The sequence below is a fragment of the Amphibalanus amphitrite genome, unplaced genomic scaffold (genome assembly GCF_019059575.1).
Source record: "Amphibalanus amphitrite isolate SeventyFive unplaced genomic scaffold, NRLGWU_Aamphi_draft 000910F_arrow, whole genome shotgun sequence".
Classification (NCBI taxonomy): domain Eukaryota; kingdom Metazoa; phylum Arthropoda; class Thecostraca; order Balanomorpha; family Balanidae; genus Amphibalanus; species Amphibalanus amphitrite.
Window position 1 is genome coordinate 226,770 of NW_024882404.1, and position 18,398 is coordinate 245,167.

An 18,398-nucleotide genomic window follows, 5' to 3' on the forward strand; every position below is an offset into this window, starting at 1 on the left:
CCTAGCCCAGCTATCCTCTTCCTGAATAGGTACACCTGAAAACCATCTTTCCATCTTCAAGCAATATCGCCTCCGATATTTGCATCTATCTCCCCAGAACTCTGACCTCTCAACCTTGACTTTTGCCCTCCCGTCGCTGACCTTTGACCTTACCTCTGACCGGGTCCTCTAGCCGGAAGTAGCCGAGGTTGTCGCCAATAATGGCCAGCTTGAGCTCGCGGGGAATGCCTGTGTCTCCGTCTCTGGCCAAGATATCAAGCACCAGTGTGCCCTGGAGACATTCGGCCACGATTGCAGTAAAACACATCGTAATACACTTCTTTGCCTTTTGACTATTGGACAAAACATTTGTATACATTCGCCAAACAGGTAGCGCTACAAATGGGCGGTTGGTCACAAAGAATCACCATTGTGCAAAAACTATTCGGCGGTCTTCATCTACAACTCGACATTGAGCGAATGGTTCAACGTTGTGCAAAACAAATCGTCAATGGTTGAAACTATTTGTCATATGCCGAGCTGGCTCGCTCAATGCCGATGTCTGGCGAACTGTCGAACTGTTTTGCAGGTGGTTCATTTCAGTGTTCAATCTGTTATGCTGAAAGGCCGAAACGAAACACACAACGCCGGAATAGTTGTGTGCTCAGTGCCAATTGTCGGGATGGTTCCTCAAACAACTATGGCCAATGATTGAATTTAAATGCAAAAAGGAATAGTATTAGCAGTGAAGCGGCAATATGGATCAGCGCGTCTTGAACATGCAATGCCAAACATATACCACGTTGCAAATAAGCGTTCATGCTTTATGATAATTGTATGTACCTAATTGATCGTGGGAAATGACCAGGCCTGATGCTAAGGAACCACGTCGTGTCGAAATAACGATTAGATGGCAAGTCTTATTCCATCTGGTTCAGCTTTTAAATTTCAGCCTTTTACGGTATCCACGTCGCAAGAAGAAACAAAGTCACTACGTGAAGGTTGGTAAACAAATCGACCGGCGAAGGTAGGTAAGAAAGAAGGGATTCAAAGCGCAAAGGTAAACATTGCACGTTCTTTGTTTATTCCCGTTTATCCGAGAGAAATCCTCTCACGGGTTTTTAGTTACGTGGCTTATCCGATTCCGGGCTATCTGCAAAGATTAAAACACGTGTAAAATGGTGCAAGGCGCTTTAAAGGGACTATCCCACCTTTAACATGGGGTTTGAGTTGAGATAGCCAAGTTTGCGGCGAGGTTCAGAAACCACTATCTATCTAGGTTGCAACCCCCGCGGCCTCTTGGTGTTGAAGAAATTCGTTCCCTTCATTTGAAAATGGGCCTTGTGCACGGCCCTATCTTCAACATGGAGCGACCGTTAGTGTGACGTCACCTCGTTTAGTCATTCTGATTTAAATGGGTTTGTTCGTTGAAAAATCGCTTAAAACTTGGTCTGAACTTTGTTGTGGTGCCTACAGAGTAAAAAGAATCAGCTTTATGACAGTAATGTGGCCTGGGGAAGGAGGTAATTTTGGGCTGTGACGTCCAGGGGCGGATCCAGGAAAACTCCAAGGGGAGGGTCATGAATTGAAGTGGTGCCCCTACCTATACCCAAAATTAAAAACTCAACGGATTTCGTCCACTTCATTTTGGTGGGGCCCCCATTTTCAGTTTTTTTCTTTTTATTTTTTATTTTCAGTCAGTATCTTAACTCTTAGCCACAACCACATTTACCAATTGTAAGCAAGTATATATGAATGTGCTATGTGTATATATGTTGTGGACGCTGAGTAGTGAGTACTTACCAGGAACGTTATCAGGTAAGCAAATCGTTGTCAGTCCGACGAACTTGACCCTGGCGTATAAAGGGTCTGTCCTTGACACTTCAGGCTTGTCAGGGGCACCAAAGTCCTTCCAGGGACACCACAAACCTGTCACGGGCAACTACGGCCTTGTAGGGGCGCCACAGACCCGCCAGGGGCACCACAGGCCTGCCAGGAAGCAGGGGCACCACAGGTCTAGCAAGTATACACGACAGGCCTGTCAGGGGCACAACGGGCCTGTTGGGCCCATGAGCACCCCTAGGGGCAGGGGCACCACAGTCCTTCCAGGGGCACCGCAGGCCTGTGAGGGGCACCAGCGGCCTAGCAGGGGCACCAGTCAACACAGGCCTGCCAGGGGCACCACAGACCTGCCAGGGGCACCAGAGGCCTGCCAGGAACACCACCGATCTCGCAGGGGTAACTTGGGCCTGTCAGGGCCCAGGGGCACCACGGGCCTGTCGAGAGGCACTTCAGGCTTTTCAGGAGCACCATAGTCCTCTCCGGGCGCAGGGGTAGCAGGGGCACCAGAGGCCTGCCAGGGGCACTACAGGCCTAGCAAGGGCACCACTGGTCTATCAGGGGCACCACGAGCCTGTCATAGCCAGGGATCTCAGGCTTGTCAAGGCCCAGGGGCACCACAGGTCTGTGAGGGGCACCAGCGACCTAGCAGGGGCACCAGTCAACACAGGTCTGCCAGGGGCGCCACAGACCTGCCAGGGGCACCACAGACCTGCCAGGGGCACCAGAGGTCTGCCAGGGGCACCACCGGCCTCGCAGGGGCACCTTGGGCCTGTCAGGGGCACCACGGGCCTGCCGAGGGGCACTTCAGACTTTTCAGGGGCACCAGTCCTCTCCGGGCGCAGGGGTACCAGCGGCCTAGCAAGAGCACCAGAGGCCTGCCAGGGGCACCAGCGGCCTAGCAAGGGCACCAGAGGCCTGCCAGGGGCACCACAGGCCTAACAAGGGCACCACGGGCCTGTCAGGGGCACCTAAGGCTTGTCAGGGCCCAGGGACACCACAGTCCTTCCAAGGGCACCGCAAGCCTGTCAGGGGCACCAGAGGCCTGCCAGGGGCACCACAGGCCGAGCAAGGGCACCACTGGCCTGTCAGGGGCACCTCAGGCTTGTCAGGGCCCAGGGGCACCACAGTCCTTCCAGGGGCATTACAAGCCTGTCAGGGGCACCAGAGGCCTAGCAAGGGCACCACAGGCCTGCCATGGACACCACAGGCCTGCCAGGGGCACCACCGGCCTGTCAGGGGCACCACGTGCCTGCCGGGGACACTTCAGGCTTGTCAGGGGCGTTACAGTCCTATCAGGGCCCAGGGGCACCAGGCCCGTGGTGTCCCTGCTAGGCCTGTGATGCCCCTGGCGGTCCTGTGGTGCCCCTGTCAGGACTGTGATACCCCTGATAGGCCGGTGGTGCCCCTGGCAGGTCTTTGGGCCCCCGGGCCTCAAGGGGGGGGCCATGACCCATGTGACCCCCCCCCCTTGGATCCGCCCCTGGTGACGTCACATATTTGAAAGTTTGTGTTTGGAATATGGGAAGCCTAAGATGTTTAATGAAAAATAAATGCCAGAACCGTGTTCCTGGTCATCCAATCTATAAAGTCGGGCACAATTTAACTGGTTTTAACAACATTTTAGAAGGTGGGATAGTCCCTTTAACCCGCGCACCGACGGGGGTCTGCGCCAACTTCGCACCGACGGGGGGGGGCGGATGACCGCCCCCCCCCCCTGAGATCTCGAGAACGAAGCAAGATAGCGACAAGCGGTAAACGGCATCGGATACGCATGGCCAAGATCTACAATTTTTACTAAGGTCATTTTCAGGTCAGGTCAAAGATGACGTCACAGGGGTCGAAAAAGTCAAAATGGCGGCGCTAGATATGGAGAGAGTTGTTCTCGAACAACTTTCGAATTAGTCAAGATAGGAACAAACTAAGGGCATCATCGTGATCCTCTCGTCAATCCGCATCGAACGATATATATGTTGACCTCGAAAGGTCAAGGTCAAAGGTCCTGTGACCTCGAGGTCATCATGTATATCATTCGATGCGTCTTGACGAGCTGAACACAATGAGACCATCCACGCGTCTGTATCTTGTTCCTGTACGGAGTTATTGGCCAAAAACCTTTGGTGACCTTTGATGACGTCACATGACCTCACAGCTGCCCAACAGCAAAACAGACCTCAAGGTAGTGAAGGTTGATCGTATATGAAGTCATGTATGGTATATGGGGCCATTCCGACCCGTTTTAGTGGTAAAAACAGGGAGTTGATTTTTCCCCCATTGACTTATAATGGGGAGGTCGCGAAATTGACCTGACCTTAGGTCACCGATATCAAAATTCCGAGATATCCAAATTGTAGCTACTAATGACCTAATAATATCCTGCGACTTTCAAAGGCCTCCGACATCTACTGTAGCTCTGGCACGGTGACAAAGTTGCAAAAAAGTGACTTGAGGTTGGGTCATTCAAAGTGACCTGGTGACCTGACCTTAAAAGGTAGGAGGTTCAAACTTGCACACCATGTGTAAAATTGATGAGGTTATAGTCATACCAAATTTCGCGGCGCTACGCGCCGCGGTTTTCCCGCTATTCGCGAAAAACCTCAGGGGGGGGGGGCGGATATCCGCCCCCCCCGTCGGTGCGCGGGTTAATTCCGTTTTCTCTTACCTTTGCCAGACTATAGACGAAGCAATTGACACTGGCATAAAATCGTGTACCAACAGTTACAACTGAAACATACTTTTTCCGCAGTCAGGAAATCGCATGCGAGAATCTACTCATAACCATAAATATCTCCTACGTTAATCGCATGAACCTCCGTGCGAGCGGTTGATGCGAGCGAGAGCGACATATTCCGGCATGCTATTTTTTGACTACCGAAGGACTATTTCGGCCTTCACGGAACTCTGATCGTGCTTACCGGGGGGGTATTTTCGGCCACGGTAGCCGAGTAGGGTCCATTGACGAACTCTGGAGGCTGATCCTGCACATCTTCGACAGAAATCACCATCCGCGCGGTGGCTGTAAGTTGAGCTAAAGACGGCGCAGGGGCAGGACAAGTCAGTATAGTGAGTGGGAGAACGGGTCAGATCACCAGCGCAGGGGAGGTTTGGGCGAGGTCAGCCTGTGTGGGGAAGGGAGCGAGGGCCAGATCGTCACCGACGCCAGGCCAAGTTGAATCAGAGCTGAGATAGTGAGAAAAGATGGGTCTCTACATAGAATGTAATAGGTTTATGGGTGGACGTGCGTGTCTGTCCTGGATAATATCTCTATGCGGTTAATTATCGGCATACAATGTATGTATTCATGTCATGTGAATACATGAGTCGCGGGAAGCAGATGGTTATTTTCTGCTTGCGCTAGACAGTCATGACGGACAATTACGGTCATACCGTTTCTATAGTTAATTACAGAATGTCGACTTGCCATCACCAGGAACCAAATACTCATTCAGGGCCACAGTTACTAAAAAGTGTCAGCTGTCCTTTACTCTCATGAAACACTTTGCGACGGGGATCACATGCACAGCAGTCGTTGATCGTATTTCCGTGGCAGGTGGAATGGCTTACGGGAGCTGAGGGACTGAGGGACATTCGCTCACGTTTCCCGTTGTCTGTGGCGCGGACGCTGAGGTCAAAGTGTTTCTCGGCCTCAAAGTCGACGGGCTCGCGCAGAGTGACGATGCCGATGAACACGCCACTTCTCAGGCCCACTCCGCGGACATCGAACCGCTCGCACGCCTCCGGGGTCTGCGAAACGAAGGCCGGGCGGTTCTAAGACATCGTCTACAGAGTACAGATACAAACAGCAGGTATAAGTACAAGTACAAGTTAGTACTAGGTACAAATAACAGGAGATCACCAATTTTAATGCTTCAATTCAGCACTGTTAAGAGTTTGGACGAAAAAAAAAACAGGACACAGGAAAAAAGATGGCGGGGACCTTTCGCGTAATTCAAAAGTCCGCAAGAGGAAAAAATACATAAATAAACATATGAGATCAGCGAGAATGGAACTTGGGTTTCTAGAAAATATTCGTACTAAGATTTTAATTGCATAGACTCGGGACACGAACGTAATAGTCCTCAGTCAATAAGGTGAAATACCTCACCCTTCAAATGGTATTACGGCATTACATTCACAATACCGAACCGTTCCGACTTTGCTATTTACTTGAAAATGTAAGGCATTTGTTGCTTGTCAATATCCATTCTCAATGCCATTCATTACGACGTCTGTGCCTTCTTATTACCGCGTCGCGAGTTCTTTTCATTGGAAGTAAATCGAACTCGTCGAACTGACCTAGACATTGATGCTTTAGCGACGTTAGTCCATTCTACAGAAAAGGCAATGCTGAGTACATATTGTGGCTATTTGGCCAGTGACGTTTGTCCGGTGGCCAGAATACACAATGCATGTGTCCAAATGCAATTTATGTGCTGAAAGCTTCGCTGCATCAAAGAAATGATGCAGTTTTGAGGAGGCATACAATTCTGTAATGTGACTGAATGGAACTTGTGGCTATCTAGAGTGCTTGTGTGCGGGAAAATTAGAACCTTCATCATATCTTTATGTGGTCCAAGAAATGGAATTCATCTAAGCTTTGCAGTGAGGTGAAGATCATTCACAGAACGAAGTTGAATAGTCTTAACGAAAATTACATTCTATACTTTTAAATACAGACGTTACGTCGCGAATGGATTTTGTAGGGTGATATTATTATCATAGAAACTGTATTCCTTCACGAGTGAAATCGACCTATTTATAAGAACGCAAAGATGTTTGATGAAGTGAGCAGGCCTGTATTCAGAAACGTCGCAACCGCTGAGCACCACGCAGGGTCAGAACGACAGGAAAAACGCTATACAACAAATCAACAAATATAAACAAAGATAAATGACTGCAAACTCTGACGCTTCAACATCCTTGAAAATCTAACTTTATGAACTCAGCTCAAAAGATAGGAAGGAGATCAAGGAGCTATTGGATCAAAGGTGATCGTTTACCTATCTCTCATAGCCCTGCAAGACGACTGCATTCCACCCTTTCCCCGGCCGAAAAAAAAACGGCCATCTTTCTTACCCATCAGACCGCTTTACAGATAACCTTTTCTCTCACTAACCTTGTTGGAATCGCAGACCAGATTGACCTCGCCGTTCATCCCAAAGTCTGCGTCGGTGACGTTGACCTTTGAGAATACCGTGGAGCCCACCTCAGACGTCTCGCTGACACTGAGGGTCAGACAAAGACACACATGGCTTGGAGGTACTTAGAGGTATTCATTAGTGTTTCTTAGGTACTAGTCATGGTTATTTCACTTATTTCGTTTGTCAAATCAATGTAGATCTTGTGTGATACGTGTTAGTAGAACATCTGTTCTGTCGATGGTGAGGGGCTTACTAGTTAAGAACAACCGGATGCCGTAGCAACCTCAACTTTGCATGATGTGCTATTTTACAAGAGCTATTTATTTGTGCTGTTTGATGTGTAAGTTCATTTTCATATAGGTAGGTAGTTAAATCGATTTATGCCTTTTTAAGAGTGCAAACAAAATACCTGCGCCCTAAAGTATTCGTGGTAAGTCGAACAGTCAACAGGCACGCAAGGCCGTAAATTGGTAAGTAAAATTAGTACAGTCGGCGATGGCTTAGCACAACAGCTTTTATCGGAGCATCGATTTGAGTCTCTTTAGTGACCACAATCGATGAAGTGACGTTCTATCATCATCACCACTGACATGCTGGAAACGCCACCTACCTGAAGCGGTAGGCTCCGTTGTCGAGGCCGTTGAACACGGGCGGATTGTCATTGGCATCGACAATGGGTACCAGTCGCCTCACCGATACCAGGTTCGGCTCTTCGCCGTCGGTGCCCGTGTCTGAAACAAAGCACGTGCGGAGTCAGTTTTGCGAGCTGGATAGGACTTCACGTTCGGAGAGGAAGGTCCAAGGTTCGATTCCCGCCCGGTTCGAGGTGTTGATTAATGCTTTCTAATGGTAAAAATAGGCTGTACTTGGAGCTCAGTTTTAAAATTATTGTATCGTCCAAACTCGCATACTTCCTCAACGTAATGGTCCTTTAGTTCATCTGCATTGTAATGCTGTACACAAGATTACTAACAATAACACATTCACCACACTGGTGATGGTGGTGGTGAATCTAGTGGTATACTGTTAGTGATCTCACCTGTGATTGTGAGGATGACCTCCACCGACCGCATGCGTTCTCGGTCGATGGGTTTGACCAGCGTGACCCGGCCATTGATACGATCAATGCTGAAGAAGTCGCCACTGATCGAGTATGATACACGGTCTCCGTCAGCATCCGATGCTACCACCTGAGAAGGCAGGGTCCACAAATAAGCATTAAAGTTTTTTTTTAAATTGTAGATCACGTTACTGGACGCCTATCAATTTTGCAAGTTTAGGCACCAGAAAAAAACATTATAGTCGTGGGACATTATATTGGATTCCTGGGTCATTGAAGCATTTATTCACTTGAATAATTAATAAAGAGTAAAGGTACAGTAGTGCTAAGTCTGGTCAAAGTCGAACTCCGCAGGCTTGCACTTGTTTCACAACCATTGGTGTTGAACCTCCAAAAAGTCGACCCATTCATCAGTAATTTGTGACGAGTATTGCGTGTACCTAAAAACATAACAGATCGCACAGATAATTCAGCCCGAAATAGAGCCAGTAAACTGCGCTTTAACTTGTAGCATTGACGTCTATTCGTGTTCGCCGAAATTCTTTTTATCTTATCTTCGAGTTACAGAAGTTAAGCGTTCGAAAATATATGGCCTTGGTTCGAAATAATTAGGTTCGAATTAACGAGCCAGGCCACTAATTCGAGGCTCCACGTGAAGACCTGAGCGGCACACTTCTCCCCAGAGATCTCACCGCTCCCGAGAGACCCCATTTCTCGTCTGTCACTGATCCTGCACTGTCCAAAACGCGGCCATCAGGACTGTGTCGCACAGCGCTGTGACGTATAACGTGATTAGTGCGGGGACCATGCAAAACAACTGGTCATTCCCGACAGAACGCAGCGTCCGCGACGGTGGCCGGCACTCAGAAAGGACAATAAGACGTGCGATCTGTTAGGTAAGTACAAGTGGTTTTCAACTTCCGAATCGGTGGTCTATTAACGTGACGTCATAGGATTAATGACGTCATCAGACATTTTGCATGACCCGCGATTTAGAACCACATCACAGGTGAACGGGGGGGGGGGGGGGGCGTAGAGGAGGCGTAGGAAACGCGTTTACACTTAATGCGCGAGTTTTTTTTTGTCCTTTGAGACTTATCATCATTATTTTTGTAAGGTTTTTTTTTGCGAGAGCTGTAGGTAATGCAAATGGTAGCACCCCCCCCCCAAAAAACGCGTACGTTGGCCCTCTATAAAAAGAGGGCTGGGACAAAACATTTTATATTTCTTCAATCTTCATATATCAAGTGCGATATGAGTCATGGCAGTCAAAGATGGAACGGTAGATAGGTGTAGAAGATGAATTTGATAACTCACTGTGTATCACTTTTCTCGTTAAAAGAATACATGAAAAGTAGTTATGACGGTAAGATGCCGTGGTACCTATAGTGTAGGCATCGATGGCCTACCGTACTTACATCAAACGGTTTTTGAACCATTGAACATGCTAGCTACAGACGACATCCCAATTTGTATAAAAAAAAACTCATTCATCCTTAGTAACGGAAGCCGTATGTAGGGCGAAACGGTCAGTGACATTCCTCAATGCAATCTATACTACTATTTGAACAGGATCCGTCTGTTTGTTTGTCTGTCCGCCACGCCGTGTAGTGGGTTCAATTTAGCCGGCCTACAGGGCAGACGGTATATCGTAGGGGGTTGAAATTTGCACACCTTAAAGGTGACAGAACGGGTCAGCGCCTTTTCTAGGTTCCGACTCGCTGGGGTGCACGGTTCGCGCGTGGGGCGCGCCGGAAGAACGCCAATGAAATTTTGATCGGTTCGTAGATCTTCATTGAGAGCCGGGGTCGACAAACTTTGTGGACTAAATGCATGCCGATCGGTGGCGAGTGCCTCGCATTGGCGGATCGGCAAGTTATTAATTTGAATGAAAAGTGGTGAAAAAAATGTGTTGATTTTCGTTCGATGGAAACAGTTTGTGATACGAGTTTACAAATGCACCGCGTTTGCCGCAATGCGTCACATTGGTCACAGGGCGTCATTTTTGCCGCAAATCGCACAGTTTTGTCAAATATGGTCCGATATGGTTGCAATTTGGTGCAAAGATACATGCTCAATCGCCGGGTGAAAATGCGCCGAGTTTGTCGCAATGCGCCACATATGCCACAACACGCCATTTCCGACAAATACGATTAAGCGTAATGGAATGGCACGAATAGGGGCAGGGCTGGGAGCACTCTAAGTCTAATATTTTAGTACTGATTGGATCCAATTATTCTGTGACCTGACATGACCCAGCGGTGTTGGTAGGGGTAGGGGTAGGGGTAGTGGTAGTGGTAGTGGTAGGGGTAGGGTCGTGGTAGGGGTAGGGGTAGTGGTAGGAGTAGTAGTAGGGGTAGGGGTAGTGGTAGGGGTAGTAGTAGGGGTAGTGGTAGGGGTAGTAGTAGGGGTAGGGGTAGTAGTAGGGGTAGGGGTAGTAGTAGGGGTAGTGGTAGGGGTAGGAGTATGGGTAGTAGTAGTGGTAGGGGTAGGGGTAGTGGTAGATGTAGTGGTAGCCGGTAGGGGTAGGGGTAGTGGTAGGGGTAGTGGTAGGGGTAGGGGTAGTGGTAGTGGTAGAGGTAGTGGTAGGGGTAGTGGTAGTGGTAGGGGTAGTGGTAGGGGTAGGGGTAGGGGTAGGGGTAGTGGTAGTGGTAGGGGTAGTGGTAGTGGTAGTGGTAGGGGTAGGGGTAGTAGTGGAGGCAAAAGTAGAATAGTGGCCCGGGCTGATCCCATCGGACGAGAGGTGACCTATGTGACCTGGCCTGACCCAAAGTGACCGGGGCTGACCCCTTGACCCGTCTTGACCCCGTATCAGCCAAATTTCACCCAACAAAGCTCTCAGAGCAGTTCTTTTTTAAATCTCTTCACATTTCCGTCCATATCTATGCTTCTAGACGACACATCGATTTGAATCGAACACCATTCGAAAGCAAATTGGCTGGTGCCGCAATTTTTTCCTACCACGCAGCAAAGCAAGTGGCGCAGCCGCTTGTCTATACTACTATTTGAACAGGATCCATCTGTCTGTCTGTCTGTTTGTCCGCCACGCCGTGTAGTGGGTTCAATTTAGCCGGCCTACAGGGCAGACGGTATATCGTAGGGGGTTGAAATTTGCACACCTTATAGGTGACAGAGCGGGTCAGCGCCTTTTCTAGGTTTCGGCTCGCTGGGGTGCACGGTTCGCGCGTGGGGCGCGCTGGAAGAACGCCAATGGAATTTTGATCGGTTCGTAGATCTTCATTGAGAGCCGGGGTCGACAAACTTTGTGGACTAAATGCATGCCGATCGGCGGCGAGTGCCTCGCATTGGCGGATCGGCAAGTTATTAATTTGAATGAAAAGTGGCGAGAGATTGTGTAGATTTTCGTTGAATGGCAACAGTTTGTGATACGAGTTTACAAATGCACCGCGTTTGTCGCAATGCGTCACATTTGTCCCAAGGCTCCATCTTCGTCGCAAATCGCACAGTTTTGTCAAATATAGTCCAATAAGGGTACAATTTGGTGCAAGGATGCATGCTCAATCGCCGGGTGAAAATGCGCCGCGTTTGTCGCAATGCGCCACATATGCCACAAAGCGCCATTTCCGACAAATACAATTAAGCGTAATGGAATGGCACGAATAGGGGCAGGGCTGGGAACACTTTAAGTCTGATATTTTAGTACTGATTGGATCCAATTATTCTGTGACCTGACATGACCCGGCGGTGTTGGTAGGGGTAGGGGTAGGGTTAGGGGTAGTGGTAGGGGTAGTGGTAGGGTAGGGTAGGGGTAGAGGTAGTGGTAGGAGTAGTAGTAGGGGTAGGGGTAGTGGTAGGGGTAGTAGTAGGGGTAGTGGTAGGGGTAGTGGTAGGGGTAGGAGTATGGGTAGTAGTAGTGGTAGGGGTAGGGGTAGATGTAGGGGTAGGGGTAGTGGTAGGGGTAGGGGTATGGGTAGTAGTAGTGGTAGGGGTAGTGGTAGGGTAGTGGTAGGGGTAGGAGTATGGGTAGGAGTAGTGGTAGGGGTAGGGGTAGTGGTATGGGTAGGGGTAGTGGTAGGGGTAGTGGTAGGGGTAGTGGTAGGGTTAGGGGTAGGGGTAGTGGTAGGGGTAGTGGTAGGGGTAGGGGTAGTGGTAGGGGTAGGGGTAGTGGTAGGGGTAGGGGGTAGTGGTGGAGGCAAAAGTAGAATTGTGGCCCGGGCTGATCCCATCGGACGAGAGGTGACCTATGTGACCTGGCCTGACCCAAAGTGACCGGGGCTGACTCCCTTGGCCTTTCTAGACCCCGTATCAGCCAAATTTCATCCAACAAAGGCCTCAGAACAGTTCTTTTTTTTAATTTTCTTCACATTTCTGTCCATAGCTATGCTTCTAGACCACACATCGATTTGAGTCGAACACCATTCGAAAGCAAATTTAATGGTGCCGCAATTTTTTCCTACCACGCAGCAAAGCAAGTGGCGCAGCCGCTTGTCAGTATCTTACTATTTGAACAGGATCCATCTGTCTGTTTGTCCGCCACGCCGTGTAGTGGGTTCAATTTAGCCGGCCTACAGGGCAGACGGTATATCGTAGGGGGTTGAAATTTGCATACCTTATAGGTGACAGAGCGGGTCAGCGCCTTTTCTAGGTTTCCACTCGCTGGGGTGCACGGTTTGCGCGTGGGGCGCGCTGGAAGAACGCCAATGAAATTTTGATCGGTTCGTAGATCTTCATTGAGAGCCGGGGTCGACAAACTTTGTGAGCTAAATGCATGCCGATCGGCGGCGGGTGCCTCGCATTGAAGGATGGTGAAATTATTGATTTTGATAAATGGTGGCGAAAAAATGTGTTGATTGTTGCTAAATGGGTACAGTTTGTGATAAGATTGTACAAATGAACCGCGTTTGCCGCAATGCGTCACATTGGTCACAGGGCGTCATTTTTGCCGCAAATCGCACAGTTTTGTCAAATATGGTCTGTTAAAGTTGCAATTTGGTGCAAAGATGCATGCTCAATCACCGGGTAAAAATGCGCCACGTTTGCCGCAATGCGCCACATTTGTCACAAAGCGCCATTTCCGACAAAATCGATTAGTTGTAATGCAATGGCACGAATAGGAGCAGGGCTGGGAACACTTGAAGTCTGATATTTTAGTACTGATTGGATCCAATTAGTCTGTGACCTGACATGACCCAGCGGTGTTGGTATGGGTAGGGGTAGGGGTAGGGTAGTGGTAGTGGTAGGGGTGGGGTAGTGGTAGGAGTAGTGGTAGGGGTAGTGGTAGGGGTAGGCGTATGGGTAGTAGTAGTGGTAGGGGTAGGAGTAGATGTAGTGGTAGGGGTAGGGGTAGTGGTAGGGGTAGTGGTAGCGGTAGTGGTAGCGGTAGTGGTAGGGGTAGTGGTAGGGGTAGTGGTAGGGGTAGGGGTAGGGGCAGGGGTGGTGGTGGAGGCAAAAGCAGAACAGTGGCCCGGGCTGATCCCAGCGGACGAGAGGTGACCTATATGACCTGGCCTGACCCAAAGTGACCGGGGCTGACCCCTTTGACCCGTCTTGACCCCGTATCACCCAAATTTCATCCAACAACGCCCTCAGAACAGTTCTTTTTTAAATTCTCTTCACATTTCCGTCCATATCTATGCTTCTAGACGACACATCGACATGAATCAAACACCATTCGAAAGCAAATTGGCTGGTGCCGCAATTTTTTCCTACCACGCAGCAAAGCAAGTGGCGCAGCCGCTTGTCTATATTACTATTTGAGGAGGGTGCGTCTGTCCGTTACCGAGGTCCCGACTTGGTGGTGCTTTGCGTGGACTACAGGCCAGGCCGTTGCACCTAGCCCGGTGAAATTTGCACAACTTATAGATCAAGGATGCGCGACGTGCCTTTGAGGGGTCTCAGCTCGATCGGATTGATAGGGAGCGCGTGGCGCGTGCTCAAAAAGTGCAAATTCGCGTCATAGACTTTACATGTATAAATCGGCGTGCGAAATCGGGCGAAAACGGCTAATTTTGGCCGACACGGGTCCAGTTCCCGTGCAATATCTTGGTGACCAGGGGTCCGACCGGCACGGGGAAAACAACATCGTGTACAGAATTGAACGGGCTATTGAATGGTGTGCAATGCAGAGGATAGCACGCGCCACGTGCACCGGAGAGGGCACTTTTATTTGAAAAATTGCGGTTTTTGAGGGATTTTGGAATTAATTTTATTTTTAGGTGACCGTTAAATGGAGCGAGTTGAATCAACGCCTATTTGCAAGAGAAAGGTACCGCCTCTCATATAAAAATTGTGAAAAGCTGATTGATCCAAATCAAGGTGGTGCAAATCACAGGAGAAAATGGTGTTAGTCAATTTTGTGCCACTTTATTAATCACACGGGGTTTGCTGCATAACCTGATACCTTTGGCAATTGAATATGGTACCATTGGATAGAGCATTCAATTCTGTCCAATATTCACTCTTCATTTTTGCATGATTAGCAACAGTATCCTTAAAAATGTAAATGTTCCAAACCATTACATTGTCATTTTTAGCGAAATTCATCGATGGCCCTCAAAAGACTTCACGCCAGTTTTCGAATCATTCTAAAGTAGAACGCATGATAATACGACACGGGCACCTCGATGCGATGCATCTTTTTGTTTTCTTACAAAATGCTTGGCCGTCAAAAAGCAATCGAACGAAATGGATATCTACCAACCAAATCGACACAGACCAACCCAATACCCACGGGTCAAAAAATCCCCCCTTCGCGTTGCGGAGCACGCGGGTAACCCTAGTGGATTCCCATTACACATGACTTATTATCCAAGGAAAATCTCTAGTGAAACGTATATTACGTGACTGTTGTGTGATATTTTCCCCGTACAATGGGCTACTACATTGCAAAGCACACGTGCGATCTCATTTAACACTGTCAGTGCAGAAAATGACAGCGGATCAAACCAATGAACGTGACTTGTAAACTGTAGGGCGTCTTCGCTTCCGAGATAAACGTACGAGCGTTGGACTACCAAAAGCTGTAGCTGAAGTACCTAAGCTATGGCTGAAGCAGGGTTGTGACAAAGACTGTCCTTGCATCAAAGGTAAGCAGGCAACACGTGCACGAAGTACACCATAACCGAAAGATCGCTCACCTGATAAACTTGAGAGCCGACTTCCGCGTCTTCTCTGATGGCGAAATCCAGCATGTCACCACCCTTCTCGAACTGGGGTGGCGTGTTCTGACCCAGTGTGCATGCGCACCAGAGCAGGGTCACAGCAAACCGCAGCATGGTTTTGGGAAGCTTCCCAGTGGAGGTGCCGCACGTATGGCCCTGCTGATGATGACTGGTGCCTCTAGATGGCGTAGGCAATCCGGACCATTGCTGCAGCAGAGAAGAGGGAGGTGTATAGCGTTGTGGGTATAATGATGTAATTCCAGCGTCCCAGAGTACCATGACCGGAAAAGGTCATCCTTCATATAAATAAATCCGTATCGTAGAAATGAACACATCAAAGGTGTTTCCACTGCTTTAGTATGTCTCTATCAAAAGTTGTGAGGTCGACGAGCATATGACAAGGTCGCAAAATTGACCTAAACTTAGGTCACCGATATCGGAGTTCTGAGGTATACTTCTTACACATACAATGCCCATATAAATCACTGAAAGTTTCTAAGAATCTAAGCGATCATTCAGTCGGTGTAGCTATGACGAGCATTATCAATTTTCCTGAGGGTAGGTTACTTGTCGTGACCTGGTGACCTGACATTGAAGGACCTGGGTCTGAAATCTTAACAATAAGTACAGAAAGGATGCTTGATAAGTTGTGCCAAAAACGGCTGCGCGTGATGCCGTCTTTTATTAGCTATTCGCGAAAACCCGCGAGGGGAGCTGTGTTCAAGCTTCAAACACCTCTCTCAGCAGGGCGCGGGTTCAATAACGGCACAGGCCACCGATAAAGATCTTGGTAAAGAAAGATATTTTTAAGCATGCCGACATACTTTCGTTAACCCAGTAAAACGTTACAATTTACGTGAATGCCCTTGCGTGTTGCTGTTACATTTGCCATGTTCTTTTACGCTAGGTCCTGCATTTTTGTCGTAAATCACGCAATACTGAACTGTTTTAAACTGGAATAGTTGCATGACTCGAATGCCACGTTAAAACTATGACTGCTGCTGAACATGAAACCAAAATTTTCCCGGTAAACATGAACAAAATTACCGTTGCAATGAAAGCCATGACAAATAACATACAGGTAGGTAATCATTTTTGATAAACATCTTGAATGGTTCAGGTTCAGCTGATCATCATTCATCAGCGGATATATAAAGATGGAGTCTGAATCGCAAGGCGTCACTGACCGCGCCTGTCACTGCCATTGGGTTCCAGTTGTGAGTTGATACTTGATAGTATAGGCATTTGCTATTTACCATGCAGTACCACGGTGATAAGAAATTTGCACATTTCCGGTGTTCATCAGACATCAATACAGTATCCATTCTCAGTTTTGTCACACAACTACGAGTTACGACGTGACTATTTATTTATTTAGCACCACGCTCATTGTATTCGCGTGCACCACCATTTGAAATTCCCTGCCGGAATTTCTGGCCATGCATCCCGCCGCTGGCGGTCAGCCCAGGAGCACCTCAGCGGCCCACTTCGTCCGGCCAGCGTCAAATCCCGTGGGACCGGTCCCACTGGCCGGGGCTACCTTACCCGTCCGCACACGTCCCACGTAATCGGCACCAATTCGCCCGACCGGGCCTGACACCCATTTAGATTCGGCAAAGTTCGGTGGTTCGACAGCCCGGCTGCAGTGCTGTCGTTAGGGTAGATGCATAGAAATGATAGTTGGATGGTTTGGTCAGCTCACATGCGGGTCATTGGTAAGTCGTGCGGACATTACGGCATGCGGGTATGTCTTTAACTTTAGGACCGGTGCCTGTCTGCCCCTACAGTCAAAGAGTCATATGGTGAGTCTCATAGGTCACCAGGTCCATGCGGCATGCTGGTACGGCACAGACCGGACGACGCGTCGCCGAGAGAGGCGTGCCTTCGCCGCCAGGTCAAGCCAGGACGCTGACCCGTCCCGAGCCGAACGGCCAGACATTCCCACCACTGACCTTCGCTGGACTCCTCGACTCCTCCGGGCTCCCGCGACTCCCCAGTGTCCTCCGCGACTCCGGTGACTCGCACACCGACTCAGAGTCACGCAATGACCTCTCGCACACCTCACACTCACACCTGCACGCAGAGGTGCTCGCAAGTCTCCCCCACCACGCGTTGAACTCTCCGAGACGCGACTCGCCCGCCGTACAGCTGCACTGCTTCCACCGACACCCGGGCCGGTAGAGCACCGTTAGCCGCCTGGGGCCGGTCTACCTCTGCGCGGACCGGTAGACTGGCCGCTCACCTGTGGTTTGGGACCGGCCAGGTTCGGTGGGAATGTACGGATAGCCGCAGGAGACAGCGTCAGGCTCGAGCGGGCTGGGACAGTGGCCACTGGCCACCCGCACACCTTGAGACTGGGGGACCGGCTAGGTGGGGAGGGGTACTGTCTCGATGGGGAGGGGTGCCGGTCGCCGGCGGGGGAGGGTTGTCGGCTCCGTCGTGGGGACAGGGGAGGGGTACCGGCTCGAGCAGGGAGGAGGGGGAGGGGCAGAGAAAGCACTCGCGCGGCGCGGCAGAGGAAGGTCAGTGAGGCAGAGCGATTGTAAAAGCAGCGGAGGGGAGACAGAAGGGGCGGGGCTGGCCTTGGGTCAGACGAGTGCCGGACGCTGCGCCGGGCGCCGGCTCAGTTCGGCCTAAATGCAACGCTAATCACAACGATGGGATATTTGAAGTGAAAGTTTGTTTAGTGTTTTTTTCTTCTTCCCAAGCGCTACTCACATTTTTGGTCATCGCACATTAGTGATTCGCTGCATCACTTGGTGTAAATAAATAGCTTTACATCAGCAATAGCATGCTAACTTGCATGCGAGTGATGATGACAACAAATTTATCCTAACTTCAGGTATACGTATGTCAGAGCTCTGGATGTGAATTCCAGGTTCAACATCTACCGTAAGCTAACTTGAGAAGAAAGGTAGATAAAAAGGCACGTGTTCATTACATCTATTCATCAAATACAGCGTTGAGTTAACAACTCCGTCTCCGCACTCAGCAGGGTAGGTTTAAAATTGATCAATGCGAGGGTACTGAAAGTTTCGTCGCGATCGGCCGCTTTTTACGCGAGTTATTCGCGAAAAACCTTAGGGGGGTTGCATCAACCCCCCCCCCCCTGTACCGGCGAGGGTTAAGAGGCCTCCATAACACTGGCACTCTAATGTGCGAAAATCAAGTTCTTTATTTTGGAGACTTTGCTAGTTAAACTTATTATCTAGGATGGCTTAGTGCTACGCCTGTTCAAACAACAGCAAGAAAACGCAT

The 18,398-nt window shown here is 49.4% G+C and overlaps 1 protein-coding gene across 1 annotated transcript in view; it reads right to left on the reverse strand.

Annotated features, from left to right (window-relative positions):
* The window catches only part of LOC122367951 (cadherin-23-like), a 56,373-nt gene that overhangs the window by 36,715 nt on the left and 1,260 nt on the right, over nucleotides 1–18,398 (reverse strand). Inside the window, exons 2-9 of the mRNA XM_043341505.1 lie at nucleotides 17,093–17,293; nucleotides 15,117–15,347; nucleotides 7,999–8,149; nucleotides 7,570–7,690; nucleotides 6,935–7,043; nucleotides 5,415–5,562; nucleotides 4,734–4,846; nucleotides 154–271 (exon numbers count right to left, since the gene is read on the reverse strand). Of these exons, the coding sequence (XP_043197440.1) occupies nucleotides 154–271; nucleotides 4,734–4,846; nucleotides 5,415–5,562; nucleotides 6,935–7,043; nucleotides 7,570–7,690; nucleotides 7,999–8,149; nucleotides 15,117–15,254 (898 nt within the window). The 5' untranslated portion in view covers nucleotides 15,255–15,347; nucleotides 17,093–17,293. The remainder of the gene's footprint in view (nucleotides 1–153; nucleotides 272–4,733; nucleotides 4,847–5,414; nucleotides 5,563–6,934; nucleotides 7,044–7,569; nucleotides 7,691–7,998; nucleotides 8,150–15,116; nucleotides 15,348–17,092; nucleotides 17,294–18,398) is intronic.